A 16,909-nucleotide genomic window follows, 5' to 3' on the forward strand; every position below is an offset into this window, starting at 1 on the left:
TGCATCAGTATCAAAGCTGTTTGGCATTATTGCTTATCTTGCTCCACCCCATCCAAAATCTGAGATCAGAATGCTGAAATACCGAAAGAGGCCTGAATATTTGCTAACATAATAAATGTGGCTTGCGTTAGACACTGGAACATTTGATCAGGCATACTTGTCAGTAATAGAACTAAGGTTCAGTTGAAATAAGCAATCTCCTGGAGATAATTGTTTGCTAAATAATATTATAATTAGCTGGCTAGAGGATTCTTTACAGCAAAAGTCTCTACTTACAAACAAAGGGAAAGTTTCTATTTACAGAGTGTTTTTCTTAGTAGGCTTCTATTTATAGGATGTTTTGTCTGCAAATTGGAAGAGTGCTTTTATAATTGATCTTCAGTCACTTGCAGCAGAACAAGGTAGTAGAACTTAATTTTGGAGTCTCATAGCTCTGTAAGAACGAAAATACAGGCAATCCCATTTTGAAGCTGCAGTGTATTCTTTTTATTTTTACAGAGTTGAGTCTATGGAAAAGTGTGCCTTCAGAGTCTGGTTTAAATAAGAGACAGGAGGATTAGAAATGTCATTTTACTCTTGGCAAAGATCTTTCGAATGCTGGTACGCTCCAGGAAAATACGAATGTTTTGCAAGTGTTGCATACTGAGAGAAAAAGTATTCCAGCTCCCTCAGTGAACCAAACACCTTTGTCTCTGAACCAGAATTTCTCTGACTCCGAACAGAAGTTAAGGATTTCCAGAAACATTACTGGAAGTCTTCTGGAAGGGAAGTCATAACTAGATGAACGACAGTGCTTAAAATGAAAGACTTCTGTCTAAACGTGCATGCTAGTGCTCCAGGAAATTGCAGAGTAAAAACTTGCACTGCTTTTGGTTGTTTCAGTCATTTAGCTCTAAATAAGAGGTGTTAGACAAGTTTGTAGCCTTGCCCGGAGTCCCTTTATACCAGGGTTAATTAGCCTCTCACTGTTTTCTGTGCTGTTTTTTTCTCCAATGTATTAAATGAACACTAAGGGCATTGAAAATATACCCATGACTTCCTAATGCTTGCACTTAGATTACCGTTGTTAAGCTGTAGTCCGGTTTTCAGTGTTGCCAAGTGCTGACTTGTAAATAGCAGGATCTCACTGGGCTTGGAGTACCAAGGAGACTCAGCTCTTTCTAAAAAGCTGCAGAAAGGAACACAGACAGCAGCAGTAAGATGGCTGTATCTATGAAACCACTGAAGTTTGTAGGATTCTGTCTACTTAAATCTCTTGTCACTTCATTTATTTGCCAGTATCAATGTCTAGCCATAGCTGTCCTAGAAAACACTACAGCTAATTCTCCATTAACTATACTTAATATTGAATGTCTACTTTTCCTCCAAGACTTGGTAAATTTCTGCAGTATCCTCCAAGTCTAAGGGTTTATACTTGCAGAGACCAAAGCTTGCAGAGGACAAGCTCAGAGATCTGGCTGGAAACTGCATTCCTTCATGAGCTTCTTGCCTTTCCTCAGCCTCTTAATCTTAATCTTGTCCTTTTTGGAAGAAGAAAGTAAAAATGCTTTTAATAGTGAAAGGAGATTTAATGTCTTGGGAAGTGTCTTAAGAGTGAGATAAGAACATGACAGAGAGATTTTCTGTTGTTCGGAACTGCTGCTCTACATGAAAGAATACTTTTAAACTGCTGCTTAGATCTCTTCAGTTCAAGAACTGGACAAAATGATGTATTACCCTCTGCCAGTAGTTAAAAGTAGTAATGAAGTAATCTTTACTCAGTACTAATTGTACTAGAGTTCACCACTCTTAAAGGACAATTGTTTTTTAAATCTTTCTGTCACGCTAGACTGTTGTGAGAATATTTCTTTTAATCAGTCTGAACATTCAAGTAATTTTCTTCTCATTCACTCGACAGACAATTGTAACAGCACTGACATTATATGAAGTTGTAGGAGGAGCAAAAATTGGCAGTGTGGGAACTTCCCAACTGGTGCATTGCTGGCTTTAGCTTCAAGTTCTCCCCTTTGTCATGGGCTAGCTAGGCTGGAGTGAAACTCTGGTTTAAGTCCTGTTAAAAGCTCAGATGCAGATGAGACTCAGAGAAAGAATGTGCCGTGTTTCTAGCGAACAGGAGGTGCAGTGTTTCCTCAGCACTGTAAATCACTGCTGTAGCTGACCTATCTGGTACTTCGAGTGTAATCGCCAGAGGCCTTGATAGCTGAAGTTGTTAATGCTGTGTAAGAGGTTGGTATGCCCTTTGTCTCCAAATCATCCATGATTTCACAGTGCTACAAGTTAGTCAATATGTGATTGCTGAAACTGTCATATGTGTGCTTTTCCTCCCTGAATCAGCTGATGTTTTTTCAAAAAGTTTTTGTCTCCCTCATAGAGTTTTGTTGCTACCTCTTACAGGTGAGCTCTTAAAATAGTTTCACTGAACAAATATGCTTAAAGTACTCTTGGGCAACTGTGCATTCTCTCTATGCAGTCTGGCTTACTAGGTATGAGTTAATAGGGCAGTTGTGCATTATCCACTTAAACCAAATGTTCAGCCAGTTGGGCTTTTATTTTGCACATTACGGGATTTTATGTCTGGTCACAGAACCACAAAATGACTCGGATCAGCTGGGACCTCTAAAGGTCATCTTGTCTTCCACCTCCCACTGCTTAAGCAGGGCCACCTGTAGCTGGCTGCCCAGGACCATGTCCAGATGGCTTTTGAGTATCTCCAAGCATGGAGAATCCACAACCCCCCTGGGCCACCTGTGTCAGTGCTTGATCACCCTCACAGTAGAAAAAGTGTTTCCTGACATTCAGAGGGAGCACCCTGTGTTTCGGTTTGTGCCCGTTGCCTCTGGGCCTGTCAGTGGGCGCAGCTGAGAAGAACCTGGCTCCATCCTCTTTGCACTCATCCTTCATATATGTGTATATATGTTTTTATATCTATAAGTCTTTTCCTGCAAAACTACTTTCTAGCTGATTAGGCCCCAGCCTGTGTGGTGTTTGTAGTTGCTTCTCCCCAGGTGCAGGACTTTGTGCTTCCCCTTGTTGAGCTTCATGAGGTTCCCGTCAGCCCATTTCTCCAGCCTGTGGTTCTGTGCATTCTATAAGCATTATTGTTCTGGAGGTTGTTTCTGCATGTGAAAAGACAAGTTAACAAGGAAGCATTCAAGTAGTTTGCTGGCTGTGGCTGAAAGAGAGATCTTTTGTCTTAGATCTTTAGGCCCATTCTGTTCTTAGTCTTGTAGGACAGCTCTCTGTATCTCAAATTAATTGGACAGTGACATTGCAGAGTTCCAAGCTTGCAGAGTGAAGCGTTAACTTAGCAGCAGTGTCAACTGGGCAACTGTCTTCAGTCTTGATCTTGCATTTCACTAGCAGCTTGTCCAAAACAGTAGTGGATTTTTTGCATGGGACACGATCTGTTGATCAACAGTTGTCAACATTAAACAGATTTTGAAGCATTGCTGCACTGTATGTTTGCATTTGTGAATATTAAGTGCATGCATGGATTTCCATGTAAGTGTAAGATGACACGATGCTCTATCTCTATATCCAAGCAACAAGAAGAATTAGATGATGGGGTGTAGATACAGTTGCACAGTCTTGAGTCAGGCTTCTCGTTGCCACTTGTGACCAAGAGAGGGTTCGGTAGCACACAAGTATAGCACACACAGTTTCAGCTGATTGTTGCTCCTTAAGAGGGGATGTTTAGCCTTTGTGATAACGTAGCTACAGAGCTAGTATCCGTGTGTAGCAGTTGTGAAGCAATAAGGGTGGCAGCCTGTAAGGATTGTTTTAAGCAAATCGCAGCACCACATCTATTAATGATTATTTTGATAGTGCTCAAATTTCTTTAAGGTACAGATGCTGTAGTTGATAACTCGAGTTAGACCTTGATTCTTCCAAGATGCCTTCTTTCATCTGCTTTTGTTTGCCAGTTCCCACTTATACATGAATGAGCTGTGCCAATTTACATCTGCACAGCCTGCAAGGCTAAGTAGTGCTGTCCCTAACAGCACATTTACTGAAGTCTTGCAGAAAAATAAGCTTTCATATTTGGGCATGTAGAACTAATCAAGCTGTCCAGCTGCTGTAAGCAGGTTTCCCTTGTTAGTGCTCATCATAGCTGATGCACGAATAGTTCTTTTATGAAAGTGCAGTGCAAACATCAGAAGACTTGTGTGCATCAGTCACTTGCTCATGATGATTAGTAGGCTATCCAGTAACAGATTTCATTACACGTTGCCAAACCAACACCAGCATGACATTTTTTGATTAGCCATCTATGTTAATAGGAGGCAGAGTTTGAACATCTCTCCTGTGTAGACTAGCTGAGATTTGCTTAGCTCACGTATGTTAGTTATACAAAGCAACATCCTGCTGAGCAGGATGGCTCTCCACTTCAGACATTTGGTGCTTATCTTTACAGACAAGTACCCCTAGACTTCAGGAGATTAGCACCCCTGGACTTCAGGAGAGCAGACTTTGGCCTCTTCAGGGATCAGAGTACCATGGTATAAAGCCCTGGAGGGAAGAGGGACCCAAGAAAGCTGCTTAGTATTCAAGGATCACCTCCTCCAAGCTCAGGAGCAATACATCCCAACAAAGAGGAAGTCAGGCAAAAATGCCAGCAGGCCTGCATGGATGAACAAGGAGCTCCTGGACAAATTCAAACACAGAAAGGAAGCCTGCAGAGAGTAGAAGCAAGGACAGATAGCCTGGGAGGAATGCAGAGAAATTGTCTGAGCAGCCAGGGACCAGGTTAGGAAAGCTAAAGGTGAAGCCCTGAGAATTAAATCTAGCCAGGAATGTCAAGGGCAGCAAGAAGAGCTTCCATAGATGTCAGTGGTAAAAAGACTAGGCAAAATGTGGGCCCTCTCCGGAAGGAAATGGGAGACCTGGTTGCCCAGGATGTGAAGAAGGCTGAGGTACTCAACAACAGTTTTGCCTCAGTCTTGACCAGGAAGTGCTCCAGCCATACTGCCCCAGTTGCAGAAGGCAAAGGCAGGGACTGGGAGAGTGAGAACTGCCCACTGTGGGAGATGATCAGGTCTAAGACCATCTAAGGAACCTGAAGGCGCACAAGTCCATGGGACCTGATGAAATGTCTCCGCAGGTGCCGAGGGGAGCTGGTGGATGAAGTAGCTAAGTCACTGTCCGTCATATTTGAGAAGTTGTGGCAGTCTGGTGAAGTTCCCGCTGCCTGGAAAAGGGGAAACAACCCCCATTTTTAAAAAGGGAAAAAAGGAAGAGCTGGGGAATTACAGGCCAGCCAGTCTCTTCTCTGTGCCTGGCAAGATCATGGAGCAGGTCCTTCTGGAGACTGTGCTAAGGCAAATTGAAAATAAGGAGGTGATTGGTGACAGCCAACGTGGTATCACTAAGGGCAAGTTGTGCCTGACAAATCTGGTGGCCTTCTATGACATGATTACGGCGTTGGTGGATAAGGGAAGAGCAACTGACATCATCTACCTGGACTTGTGCAAAGCATTTGACACAGTCCCAAACAACGTCTTTGTCTAAATTAGAGAGAGATGGATTTGACAGGTGGACTACTTGGTAGATAAGGAATTGGCTGGATGGTTGCACTCGGACTGTTGCAGTCAACTACTTGACGTCCAAGTGGAGACCAGTGACTAGTGGCTTTTCTCAGAGGTCAGTACTGGGATGGGTGCATCTTTGTTGGCAACATGGACAGTGGGATTGAGTGTACCCTTAGCAGGTTTGCTGACGACAGTAAGCTCTCTGGTGTGGTTGACATGCTGGAGGGAAAGGATGCCATCCAAAGGGACCTTGACAGGCTTGAGAGGTAGGCCTTTGCGAACATCATGAAGTTCAACAAGGCCAAGTGCAAGGTCCTGCACGTGGGTCAGGGCAATCCCAAGCACAAATACAGGCTGGGCAAAGAATGGATTGGGAGCAGCCCTGAGGAGAAGGACTTGGGGTGCTGGTGGATGAGAAGCTCAGCATGACCTGGCAGTGTGCATTTACAGCCCAGAAGGCCAACGGGATCCTGGGCTGCATGGAAAGAAGCATGGCCAGCAGGTCGAGGGAGGTGATTGTCCCTCTGTGCTCTGCTCTCCTGACCCCCACGTGGAGCACTGTGTGCAGCTCTGGGGCGCCCAGCATAAGAGGGACATGGACCTTTTGGAGCAAGTGCAGAGGAGGGCCGTGAAGATGATCAGAGGGCTGGAGCACCTCTCCTCTGAAGTCAGGCTGAGAGAGTTGGGGTTGTTGAGGCTGGAGGAGAGAAGGCTCCGGGGAGACCTTGTAGCAGCCTTCTAGTACCTAAAGGGGGGGCCTGTAGGAAAGCTGGAGAGGGACTTTTTACAAGGGCTTGTTGTGATAGGACGAGGGGGAATGGCTTTAAACTGGAAGAGGGTAGATCTAAATTGGCTATTGGGAAGAAATTCTTTACTGTGAGGGTGGTGAGGCCCTGGAACAGGTTGCCCGGAGAAGTTGTGGATGCCCCATCCCTGGCAATGTTGAAGGCCAGGTTGGATGGGGCTTGGAGCAACCTGGTCTAGTGAAGGGTGTCCATGCCCATGTCAGAGGGTTTTGGAACTAGATGATTGTTAAGAAGATCCCTTCCAACCCAAACCATTCTATGATTCTGTGATACAGTCTGTGATACAGTCCCAGGAGACATCTCAAGCAATAGGTGGGTTTAATGTGGTTCTTGCTTTCAGCCATATGAGGAAAGATGTCTTGGATACAAAACTCTGGTCTAGATTGTGAGAGCAGACAAATTTTAGAGTGCTCTCTTAGCCTGATTCACTTTCAAGGAGAGATGTAGTTGATCCTCCAGCCTGTCACAAAGATTGATGCGATTATCTAATTACCTGGCAACTGGTTTGGGGCCACCCACATTTCTTGCTTCACTGTATTTTAGTCATCAGCAGCACTGCAAGCTGCGATAAATCTTTGTATGGGAAAGCCTTACAGTGGCAAAGGCTTATGCAAGAATTAACCTTACATTTGCATGTGTTGTGGAAATACATTTTATTCATTGACACGCAATGACTAGCACAGTTAGCACTATACAGCCTGACCATCAACAGGAACTCCTCGGCAGCCTACCCAGTTATAAAGGACTTGGGTCTGTAGTGTGACTGACACCAGGCAGCAACCCACAATGTCACATTTAACATTCGTTGCCCTTCCAGACTGCCTAGACTTTCCAGTCCCTTGTATGCTGGATTTGTCCGCTCTGACAATGCCACTTGTATTGTAGTTCCTTGTGAGTGTTTGTTGTAGGAATGTCACAGTAGCTAACACCAAATGTGAAGACTTGTGATGCAGCTTAAGATAGTGTGGTGGTTTGACCCTGGCTGAATGCCAGATGCCCACCAAAGCCACTCTATCACCCAACCGGACAGAGGAGAAGAAATAAAATGTAAGGCTTGTGGGCCAAGATAAGGACAGGGAGATCACTCAGCAATTACCATCACAGGCAAAATAGACTCGACTTGGGGAAATTAGTTTAATCTATTTCCATTCAAATCAGAAAAAAAACCCCTTCCCCCTGCCTCTGCCTTCTTCCCGGGCTTAACTTAATTCCCAGTTTCCTCTCCCCCTGAGTGGTGCAGGGGAACAGGGAATGGGTTTCAGTCAGTTTGTCAGACATTATTTCTGCCGCTTCTTCCTCCTTGCACTCTTTCCCTGCTCCAGAGTGGGATCCCTCCCATGGGAGATATTTCTTCATGAATTTCTCCAATGTGAGTCCTTCCCACAGGCCTCAGTCCTTCACAATCTGCTCTGGAGTGGGTCCCGTCCACAGGGTGCAGTCCTTCAGGAACAGATTGCTCCAGGGTGGGTCCCCAGCAGGTCACAAGTCCAGCCAGCAAACTGCTCCACCTGGGCTTCTCACGGATCACAGCCTCCTTTGGGCATCCACACTCTTTGGTGTGGGGCCCTCCCTGGGCTGCAGGTGGAGATCTGCTGCACCTCCACCGTTAATCTCCATGGGCTGCAGGGGACAGCCTGCCTCACCATGGTCTCCGCCACAGGCTGCAGGGGAATCTGCTCCGCTGCCTGGAGCATCTCCTCCCCCTCCTTCCTCAGTGACCTTGGTGTCTGCAGAGTTGTCCTCCCATAGTCTCACTCCTCTCTTCTGCTGGTGCAGATTTTTTTTTTTCTTCCCCTTCTTAACATGCTGTCACAGAGGCACTACCACTGTCACTGATGGGCTCGGCCTTGGCCAGCAGCAGTTCTGTCTCGGGGCTGGCTGGCATTGGCTCTACTGGACATGGGGGAAGCTTCTGGCATCCTCTCACAGAAGCCGTCCCTGTAGCCCTGCCACTACCAAGACCTTGCCATGCAAACGACCCTTGCAGGCTGCAAGCTGTAAGGCAGAGCTATGACTGACTTGGATTACCCAACTGTCTACCTGCTGGGTCCCACACGGTATTGTGAAACCTGCCGTTTACAAAATACATGCAGTATGTATTACTGGTTTAACTTTCTAGGTGAAGAATTTTTCAAGTGAATAAGTTATGGATTTTTTTTTTGCAGTTATAATGATTTATAAAATCACTGATATCAGGACTTGTTTAAATACAGGCTTGAACCATGTTAATATTTTGCAATTTAGAGGGAGCCTTCAAATGTGGATGTAGTTTGCCTGGTACAGAATGCTGCCATGGATAGAAAAGTAATCATTCTACAGTAATACTCTGTAGAAATATTTGAACACTGTTATAAAGATAATGTGTATGCTACGTGAGAAGCACTTAGGAGGTGTAGCAGCAATATTTAATGGTTCTTTGACATGAACTGAGCAGACTACCTCTTTGAAGTAAATCTTATTTTCATACCTCTCTTCTAAAAACTGCTTACAATTTCTTTGACTTCTTAACTAGCAATTATTTATTAGAATAGATTGTAATTTATTTTTTCATTTATCAAAACAAGTAGCCTGACTTTGATTGCAAAAGGTCTGACTTTAAATTAAACTGGGTTTAGATCCATTTGTGATTTTCTTAAAGAAGTAATTGATAGGTGGAAGTCTCAGCCTGTTCCTTAAAATGAATGAAGCACTGCCTTCAAGCTCTTAGGCTGATGATTTCAGAGGTGGAAAAGGACATCTTAGAAAAGTAAACCAAACTGAATGGTTTGAGAGCCTCTGTCAGAGTTAATCCAAATGTCTGTCATCTTCTACATGCAGTGTGGAAGATACCAAAGCTGCTTTTAGCAAAGCCTGTGGCTGTATTTTAAGGAAGACCTTACCTCTGCCAGAGAATTGACGCTGCACCTTGGTAGAGATCTTGGTTCAGTTGTTTGATTTCATGTCAGGAAGACATTCAGTCTCGTACCAAAATATGTGCTAAATTTATTAGCTCACATAGTTTGGACACAGCTAGTTAATCATAGTAGTTCTTTTTATGGACAGTCTTAAATGAATCACAGTGTAAACAGGGTAACTTTAATGCTCAAATGCCAATTTTGATTCAGTTTTCTGAATAGTGTGTCACAAGGAGTTAAGTGAAGTACTTGAGTTTGGTTATATCCAGAGTTGCTAAATGTCTGACAAAACAGTATCAATGGGAGTTTCGAGGCGATCTGAAAGCAGCTTTCTCCAGAGCATGCTTGTGGGTTGGGTTTTTTTTTTATTATTAAACTAAACTTGGAAATTGCTAAAGCTGTTAAAACGTAATCTCATTGATACACAGCTCTTTCCCTTTCTTATTGCATGTCTGACATTGCGCTCATAATTTATTTGGTGTTTGAAGCATGAAATACAGTTTTGATCAGTGAAGTTTGCTGAGATTGTTTACTGGCTGACTAGGGACTGATGCGAGTTTTATCTTGAGGAAACATGATTTGTATTTTAAATCTGATTGCTTTGAAACGTGAAATTACTGACACTCCATGTAGAACACAAACTGTACACTGATATAGATGAAACAGCTAAAATGTCATTCAGTTCCTCAGACCATCTGTAGTGCAGTCTAAAGGCACATGAATGTTCGCTTGCTAATTGTGTACTGCTGTTGATGTGACTGATGAAAGTCAGATTAACAGTATGCCCAGGGCAGGCTTGATGCATGTGTACTTACTGGGTCCTAAATGAGTTGGATGTATTGTTAGGAGTTGCCAGAGTTTGTGCTCACGCTACAGATGATGTGAAGCTGGTCTAGTAAGATGGAGCCAGCTTTGGTTGGTATATCTGTCAAATCTGAGGAAGTTCATTGAAGAATTCACAAACTGCGAGGGGATTGTGGTGTCTTTTGACATCTCTGTGCTTCCTCATTCTGGTCTGCCTGTTGTGACAGTCTTGGGGTCCTCTGTACCAAAGGAGTCTTGGCTGCTGGTTTGTCTCATCGTATTGCACAAGTCCTTCAGGAAAAAAAGAATCTCATATGTTTTGGCATTTATTTCCAGAATCTTATGCTTCCTGTATTTAAAAATAAGAGTACTGTCTGAAAATCTGTATTTTTCCTCTACCTGTCTTTTATGAAGGTTTTTCAGTGGACCAGTTCCACTCTCATCCTGAATGAGAGGAACAGACTTTGAACTATCAATATACATCTGCTCCCCAAAGTATCCACTTCTCCCAGGAATTTTATTTGTTTTGTATAAATACTAATAAGATAGGTATTTGTTTACCTTCTACTTATTATGCAGACCAGTTGCTAAATATTTGTGATGCATTGGATGTCCTCTATTTAACTTGCTTCTTTTGAAAGCTTTTCCAAGAAACCTACCCTCTGTTTTAGCTTCCAGTGCTTTGACAGTATTTGGTTGATTTGTGGTGCTAAACAGAGAACCACCTCTCCCCCTCTGCAGGGCTGCTGCTATCATCAACATGTTATTTGCATGTTGATGGCATTTAGGTACTTGCTAAGCTCATATGTTATGCTGCTTGTTCCAGATAAATAGCCGTGCCTCACTTAAAATAGGTGAATCCAGAAACACTCTGTTGTGGTTTAACTCTATCTGGTAGCGAAGTACCACGCAGCCACTCACCCACACAGCCCTGTACCCCTCAGAGGGATGCAGAGGAGGATTGGAAAGGAGTACAAAACTTGAGGACTGAGATAAGAACAATTTCATAATTTAAATAAACAATAATAACAACAATTATAGTGAAAAGGAGGGAGAAGGGGAGGGGAGAGGAATGAAATCCAAAGGGAAGGGAGAAAAGAAAGAAACAAGTGATGCACAATACAGTTGCTCACCACCTGCTGACCGATGCCCAGCCAGTCCCTGGGCAGTGATCAGCAGGCTCAGCTAACTCTCTCCAGTTCATATACTGAGCATGACATCCTATGGTATGGAATATCCCTTTGGCCAGTTCGGGTCAGCTGTCCTGGCTATGTCCCCTCCCAGTTTATGGTGCCCCTCCAGCCCTCTCGCTGGCAGAGCCTGAGAAATTGAAAGTGCTTGACTTAGGATGGACATCACCCAGCAACAACTAAAACCATCAGTGTGTTATCAACGTTGTTCTTATGCCAAATCCAAAACCACAGCACTGTACTGGCTACTAAGAGGAAAATTAACTCTATCCCAGACTGAAACCAGGACACTTGCTAGAAAGTTCCAGTAATTCCTGGCTCTTTGTGGATATATCTTTTTAAGGCAACATGTAATTTCCTTGAAGCATGCAATTACACAGGTCAACAGGCCAAAACAGTTGCATCTAAAGTCACTGGACATTTAAAAACATTTCTGAATTTTAGCTTGCTTGGTCAGTTTGCATTTTAACAAGACCTGGTCATTGAAGAACATGTAGATTGATACATTAATGTTTTGTCTTAATTTGGGAAAAAATATATAGGCTTTTGTTACCCTAGAGAAACCACTTGAAGTCCATGCGCATCTAATGCTTTTCTCTAATTTATCATTGCTAGCCTAGTTTGTTCTTTCTTATGTTACCTGTCTTGTGTGATTTCCTGTTCTGTCCCATTATGTGTTAAAACAGTAGTAATTCTTGGCATATAACTTTGAAGTCTGCATGTAAATTGGGGAGATGAGCTTTCAGTCTGTGCTTTTGTCTATGGAAGAGAGGGTGTTGGTGGCTACTGGTTGTGTTCTGAATGTTTAGTTAGTAAGAGGTGCATGGGTTTAGTTATTAGGACCATATGTTCTGGTAGACTGTCTGAACAGTAGTTATTCATAATTACCTATGTAGAAGAGGTGGGAGGCTGAAGATACAGGGTATGGATATAATTGAGGAGAATATGTTTAGAGTATACTGAGTAGGTAATGTCACAGGTTAGTAATTGAAAGAGTTTACACTAACAGAAAATTAGCATTGAAATTGTGAGCTAATGATCTTGATTCATCCAGCTTGAGATATGCTAAAGGCACACGTGTCCCTCACCCTGTTCTGTTCTTAAAATAAGGTCAGTGAAACATGGGAGGTTATAGCTGGCTATAGTTCAGTTCAGGAAGAACTGAAATAGCCAATGACTTTTTGCCACTGTGAAGAACTTCAGGTTTTTCTCCTGTAGACTACTAAGTAAGGAACTTTTTTTTTTTCTTTTTTTTCTTTCTTTTTTTTTAATTTCTGCTGTTTAGGGCAAGCTTTTATAATATACATTCTATTAAGATGCTTCCTTTTTTCCCTTCTCAATTTAGAATGACTTTTCCCGTAGTGACTGCATGTCAAGTAATGAGGCCAGTTTGCTAGAACGAACCACAGCACCTCATGATGGACTACCAGTGGCTTCCCATAGACCTCAGCGAGAAGGTAGGTTGTCTGAGGTTTCTTCTGACGAACACTTTAAGTTTTTTTTTGAACACTAAACTCTGCCTGAAGTTGCAGAAATCTTACATCTGTCTTGCTCTTCATTTGAATGAGAAGCTGCAGTGATTGGTAAGTATAATAGCTTCTCTGCTGCCTACTTGGGTCTTTTCTTTATTATAACAATTTGTCATTCTTGTTAGTTGCTAAATACTAGTGACTGCATGCATGAAAATTGATTGCAAATGGAATTCCTCCTGGAAAAAAAAGGTGGGATTTTGAAGAAAACAAGGAAATTTAATGCGGTTGTATTAATGGTGTGTAGATTTGTTTTAAACAAAACTAATCATGAAGATACTGTGAAACAGTCAATAGCTTTTGCTGCTTGATTCAGTTGTATTTGATTAGTCCTAAAAACAAGGAAAAAATTAGGAGGTTTTATAGAAGTGGTCGTTTGGAGAAGTGAGAGGGTTTCCGTAGGAGTCAGTCGTCTTTTGGCTTTGTTGGGGAGAATGAGAACAAGGCTTCAGAGCGTAAAGAGAAGTCTTCTGTGCAATTGCCAGCACAGTTTCCTTTCTTTGAAGAAATGAACATTATTGAAAACAGATTTATTCCTACCCTTTTTTCTCCCAATAAGATTAGCAAATCACTTGTCTACTCAAAATTTGTCTACACTATCCTGCAGATAGTGAAGAGCTGGCAATCTGGGAAAACTATTGCTATTCCTTTTGTCCTCATAAATGTTCTTTTTGTCTCTACTGTGGAGATTTAATTGCACTTTGAAGGCATGCAATTTGAGAGGTTTAATTCCTTGCAAAAAAACCACAGAGAAACAATATGGCAGATTATAGACAACAAACCTGTTTCAAATCCTTTTAGAGTTCAAAGTGTTCATATTCACAAATTAGAAACACAAAAGGGAGACTGTCTTTAGCAACGCTCTTGAATTAAGTAACAAGCACAGAAAAGTTGAATAATTAAATCTAGGGAAGAGCTTAAATATTTCTCAGCATTTGTATTATCATAGTTAGAAACTACAGTGAAGGATCAGAATAATTTTGTTGTATTTGCTGTATTGGTATGTGATAGAGAATCCCTGCTACAGGAATCTTCTTACTGGGTTAGAAATAGCACTGGTAATAGAACATGGGTTTTATTCTCAGCTGTAACAAATATGATTTTTAGGAATCTTGACTTATGCTTACGGTAGAAGCAGTGTCATGTGTGCATGCCTGACTTAATCATCCTGAATGCATGTGTTGTGTCCAAAATAGATGTAGAGATGTAACACACCTCATTGGGTTGTATATTCAAACATTTCTTCTCGGTCTAGCCATTTAGAATGTTTAAAAAGTAATTGTGGAAACTGAATTTTAAAGTGATCTGTTGAAACTGTGGAACTGAAGCTATGCAGCAAGCAACAACACTGTAATTGCCTAGTGTATCACTTACTACACTGAAGCATGCAACATTAACAAAAAGAAGTTAAGGGAGCTGAAGTTAGTACATTGTGTAATAAAATTTCTTTATACTTGAGGGCAAATATATTTAGCATTGAGAACATTCAATAGTTTAAAACAAACATAATCCCATTAGAAAAGAAGTTTGTCTGTGAATGTTAATAGTGTTAGTTTCTGTAATTATGTATGCTAAATATATGCATGTAGTGAAATGCAATTTAAACCACTATTCTCAGTTCCAGTCATGGGAATCAACTTTTTAATTATCTTGAGAGTATTAACTCAGCTGATGGTATAAATTTTAACATTGGCTGTTAAGAAACTTTACTGCACCAAAACTTATGCCATAGTACTTTTTCTAACAGTGTTTTTATCTATACCGGACCAGCAAAAATTAAGGACACTGAACATTTGGCTTTTCATGGTATATTGATAGATTTTATTGTCTGGTCCTTAGCTCGTCTCAGATTTCTTTGCTTTGTAATAATCCTTGTTAACTGATAAAAATTAATTTATTTTAATTAATTGATTGTCTAGTGCTCCAACTCCCAGGTAAAGGGTCACAACCAGTGTACACCAACACACTTAGTGTCTGTCAGTCTTTCTACTAAGAAAGAACTGGAAGCAGTATCACTAGGTTTATATGCTGGTTTATTATTTCTTTAAGGAAATTGCCAATACTTTAATTGTCTAAGAGAACTAAAAGTTCTCTTAGAAATGGCATATGTGAGGGGGATGATACTTTAGTTGTAACTTTAACAAAATTCATTGAAGACTTTTAAGTTAGATGAAATGATAATGAGCTAATCTCCAACGTTGTGGTCAGGCCAGGGAAATACTTTTTAGAGAACAAGGATCCACCTGCCCCCTGCAGTTTCTTACAGCAAAGTAGCATCTGAGAAAGAGGGGTTTAGTGAGTCAGTAAATGGCATACAGTGATTCTCAGAATGGCTAGGTAAATAGATACATTTTCAAACTGCAATTTTGGCATGGACAATAAGGTGTTTTTCTTTCAGCTGTACACATTGAGAAGATAACCCTGAAAGGAGTACCAAGAAAAAGGGCTGACAAACATTTGGAGTACACATTCAAAGTAAGCAAATAACCTCCAGAATATTAAAGCATTTGTCTTCATGATATCTGTGTATTGTAGATACATGCAGTTTGTTTCAAATACCTGCTCAGAAGGCAGTTTTGAATTACATTAAGGTCTTCAGAGATATTCTTGGAATTATCCTACAATTCTTTTGGATTCTGTGTGCAGATCAAGTTTTTTATGTAATTGTGGGCATAAAGTGGGAAGTTGTAAAACACCAGCCATAGCTGGGTCTGTGACATCACTTCAGGAAACTTGGCTTTTGCTAGTTTGGGGAAAGCATTACAAAGAATTCTAAAACTAATTGATATTTGCTCAAATGGCATAGGAGTGCGGTTCTTGTGTCTACAGCCATATATATGGCTTGGATTCATATGGTTATCTTGGAACACTTTCACCAACTTTTACCATTAAGAGGATGGCTCCTGTGGTATTTGACAAAACTGGGCATTTGTTTGTTTGGGGGTTTGTTTGTTAAGGTAAAAACAAACAGGCTAAAAATGTCAACAGTCTTGAAGGCCTACCTAGTATAGTTCTTATGTATTATAATAGCCAGAGGCAACATACAAAACAATTATGTGAGTGAATTTTAAACAGCTTCTTACTACTTCAGAAAAGAAGCTTTCATTATTGAGCTCTGTTATTAAAGGCTGTAGGTGTTAAATAACAGCTGCTAAGGCCATTGGTGGTGATGTTCTAATTGAATCACAGGAGTGATTTCCTTAGCAAGGACTGACTAACATTATGAGTCATTTGGCTAGTAGATGTAGGTCTGGTAGTATACCAGGTTTGAACATAGAGTTAAATTTTATCTTTTTTTCCCCAAACAAAAGCAACTTTTAGATCAAACGTTATAATTGGCCATTTGATATGGGTCATGGGAGCTCTTTGAAGAGGCATTAAAAAAATGGTATTTTGAGACATGGAAAATTGATGTGTTGATCCCAGAGTTCGATATCGTATATTTAAATGGATATGAATTACAGAGTTATTTATTTTCTGGTATTACTAGAAGTTTAAAATTAGAGTTAAATTGACATGTATACTATTTCTGTTTTTGAAGTAAAGTAGTGGCAACAGATACCTTGTTGTTGTTCATGTCTGAAGGTGAAATTTGCAAATTTCTGCACTCTTCTTATGCTGAGGACAGTAGTGTGCAATGTAGCCTTCGAAGTCTTCAAGGTTAACTTGCCCAAGTATTTCAACCTTGTCATAGATCTTTTGTCTGAGTAGTCTGTGAACCAAGTACTAGGAAAAATAAAAAAGTTTATACAGAATGTCTATATGGATTATTAATATTTAAAGTCACAAAACTATTTTGAAAATTCATCGTGTAGACAGATTTGACAGTGGTTTTGAATTTCTTTGTTAAAGGGGGAATGTGGAGATATTCTGGGAAGTATTTGAGTAAGCTTGAAACTCCTCCACCTCAGTTCTTTTAGGAAAGAGTTTCCTCATCTGTGCAGGTATATACTGTGATCCTCACTGCAGATCATTTTGTGCTTGCTCAGACACTGCTTTTTTTTAAGGTTTAAACAGCAGTTACAGTCATGGCTTCCCAACTGAGAGCACTAAGAGTAGCTGGCATTTCTGGGGACTAAGCTGAAGGCAGTTGGTGTTTGATGTTATTCTGTCAGCCCTTGGGAGTAAATGAATGTTTATAATTACCATGTCCACTCC

The 16,909-nt window shown here is 41.2% G+C and overlaps 1 protein-coding gene across 1 annotated transcript in view; it reads left to right on the forward strand.

The window, feature by feature from the left end:
• ZCCHC2 (zinc finger CCHC-type containing 2) overlaps positions 1 to 16,909 on the forward strand; it is a 46,842-nt gene that overhangs the window by 5,463 nt on the left and 24,470 nt on the right. The window contains 2 exon segments of the mRNA XM_055800818.1: positions 12,568 to 12,679; positions 15,150 to 15,226. Coding sequence (XP_055656793.1) covers positions 12,568 to 12,679; positions 15,150 to 15,226 — 189 coding nt within the window.

Source organism: Falco peregrinus, chromosome 3, assembly GCF_023634155.1.
Source record: "Falco peregrinus isolate bFalPer1 chromosome 3, bFalPer1.pri, whole genome shotgun sequence".
Lineage (NCBI taxonomy): Eukaryota > Metazoa > Chordata > Aves > Falconiformes > Falconidae > Falco > Falco peregrinus.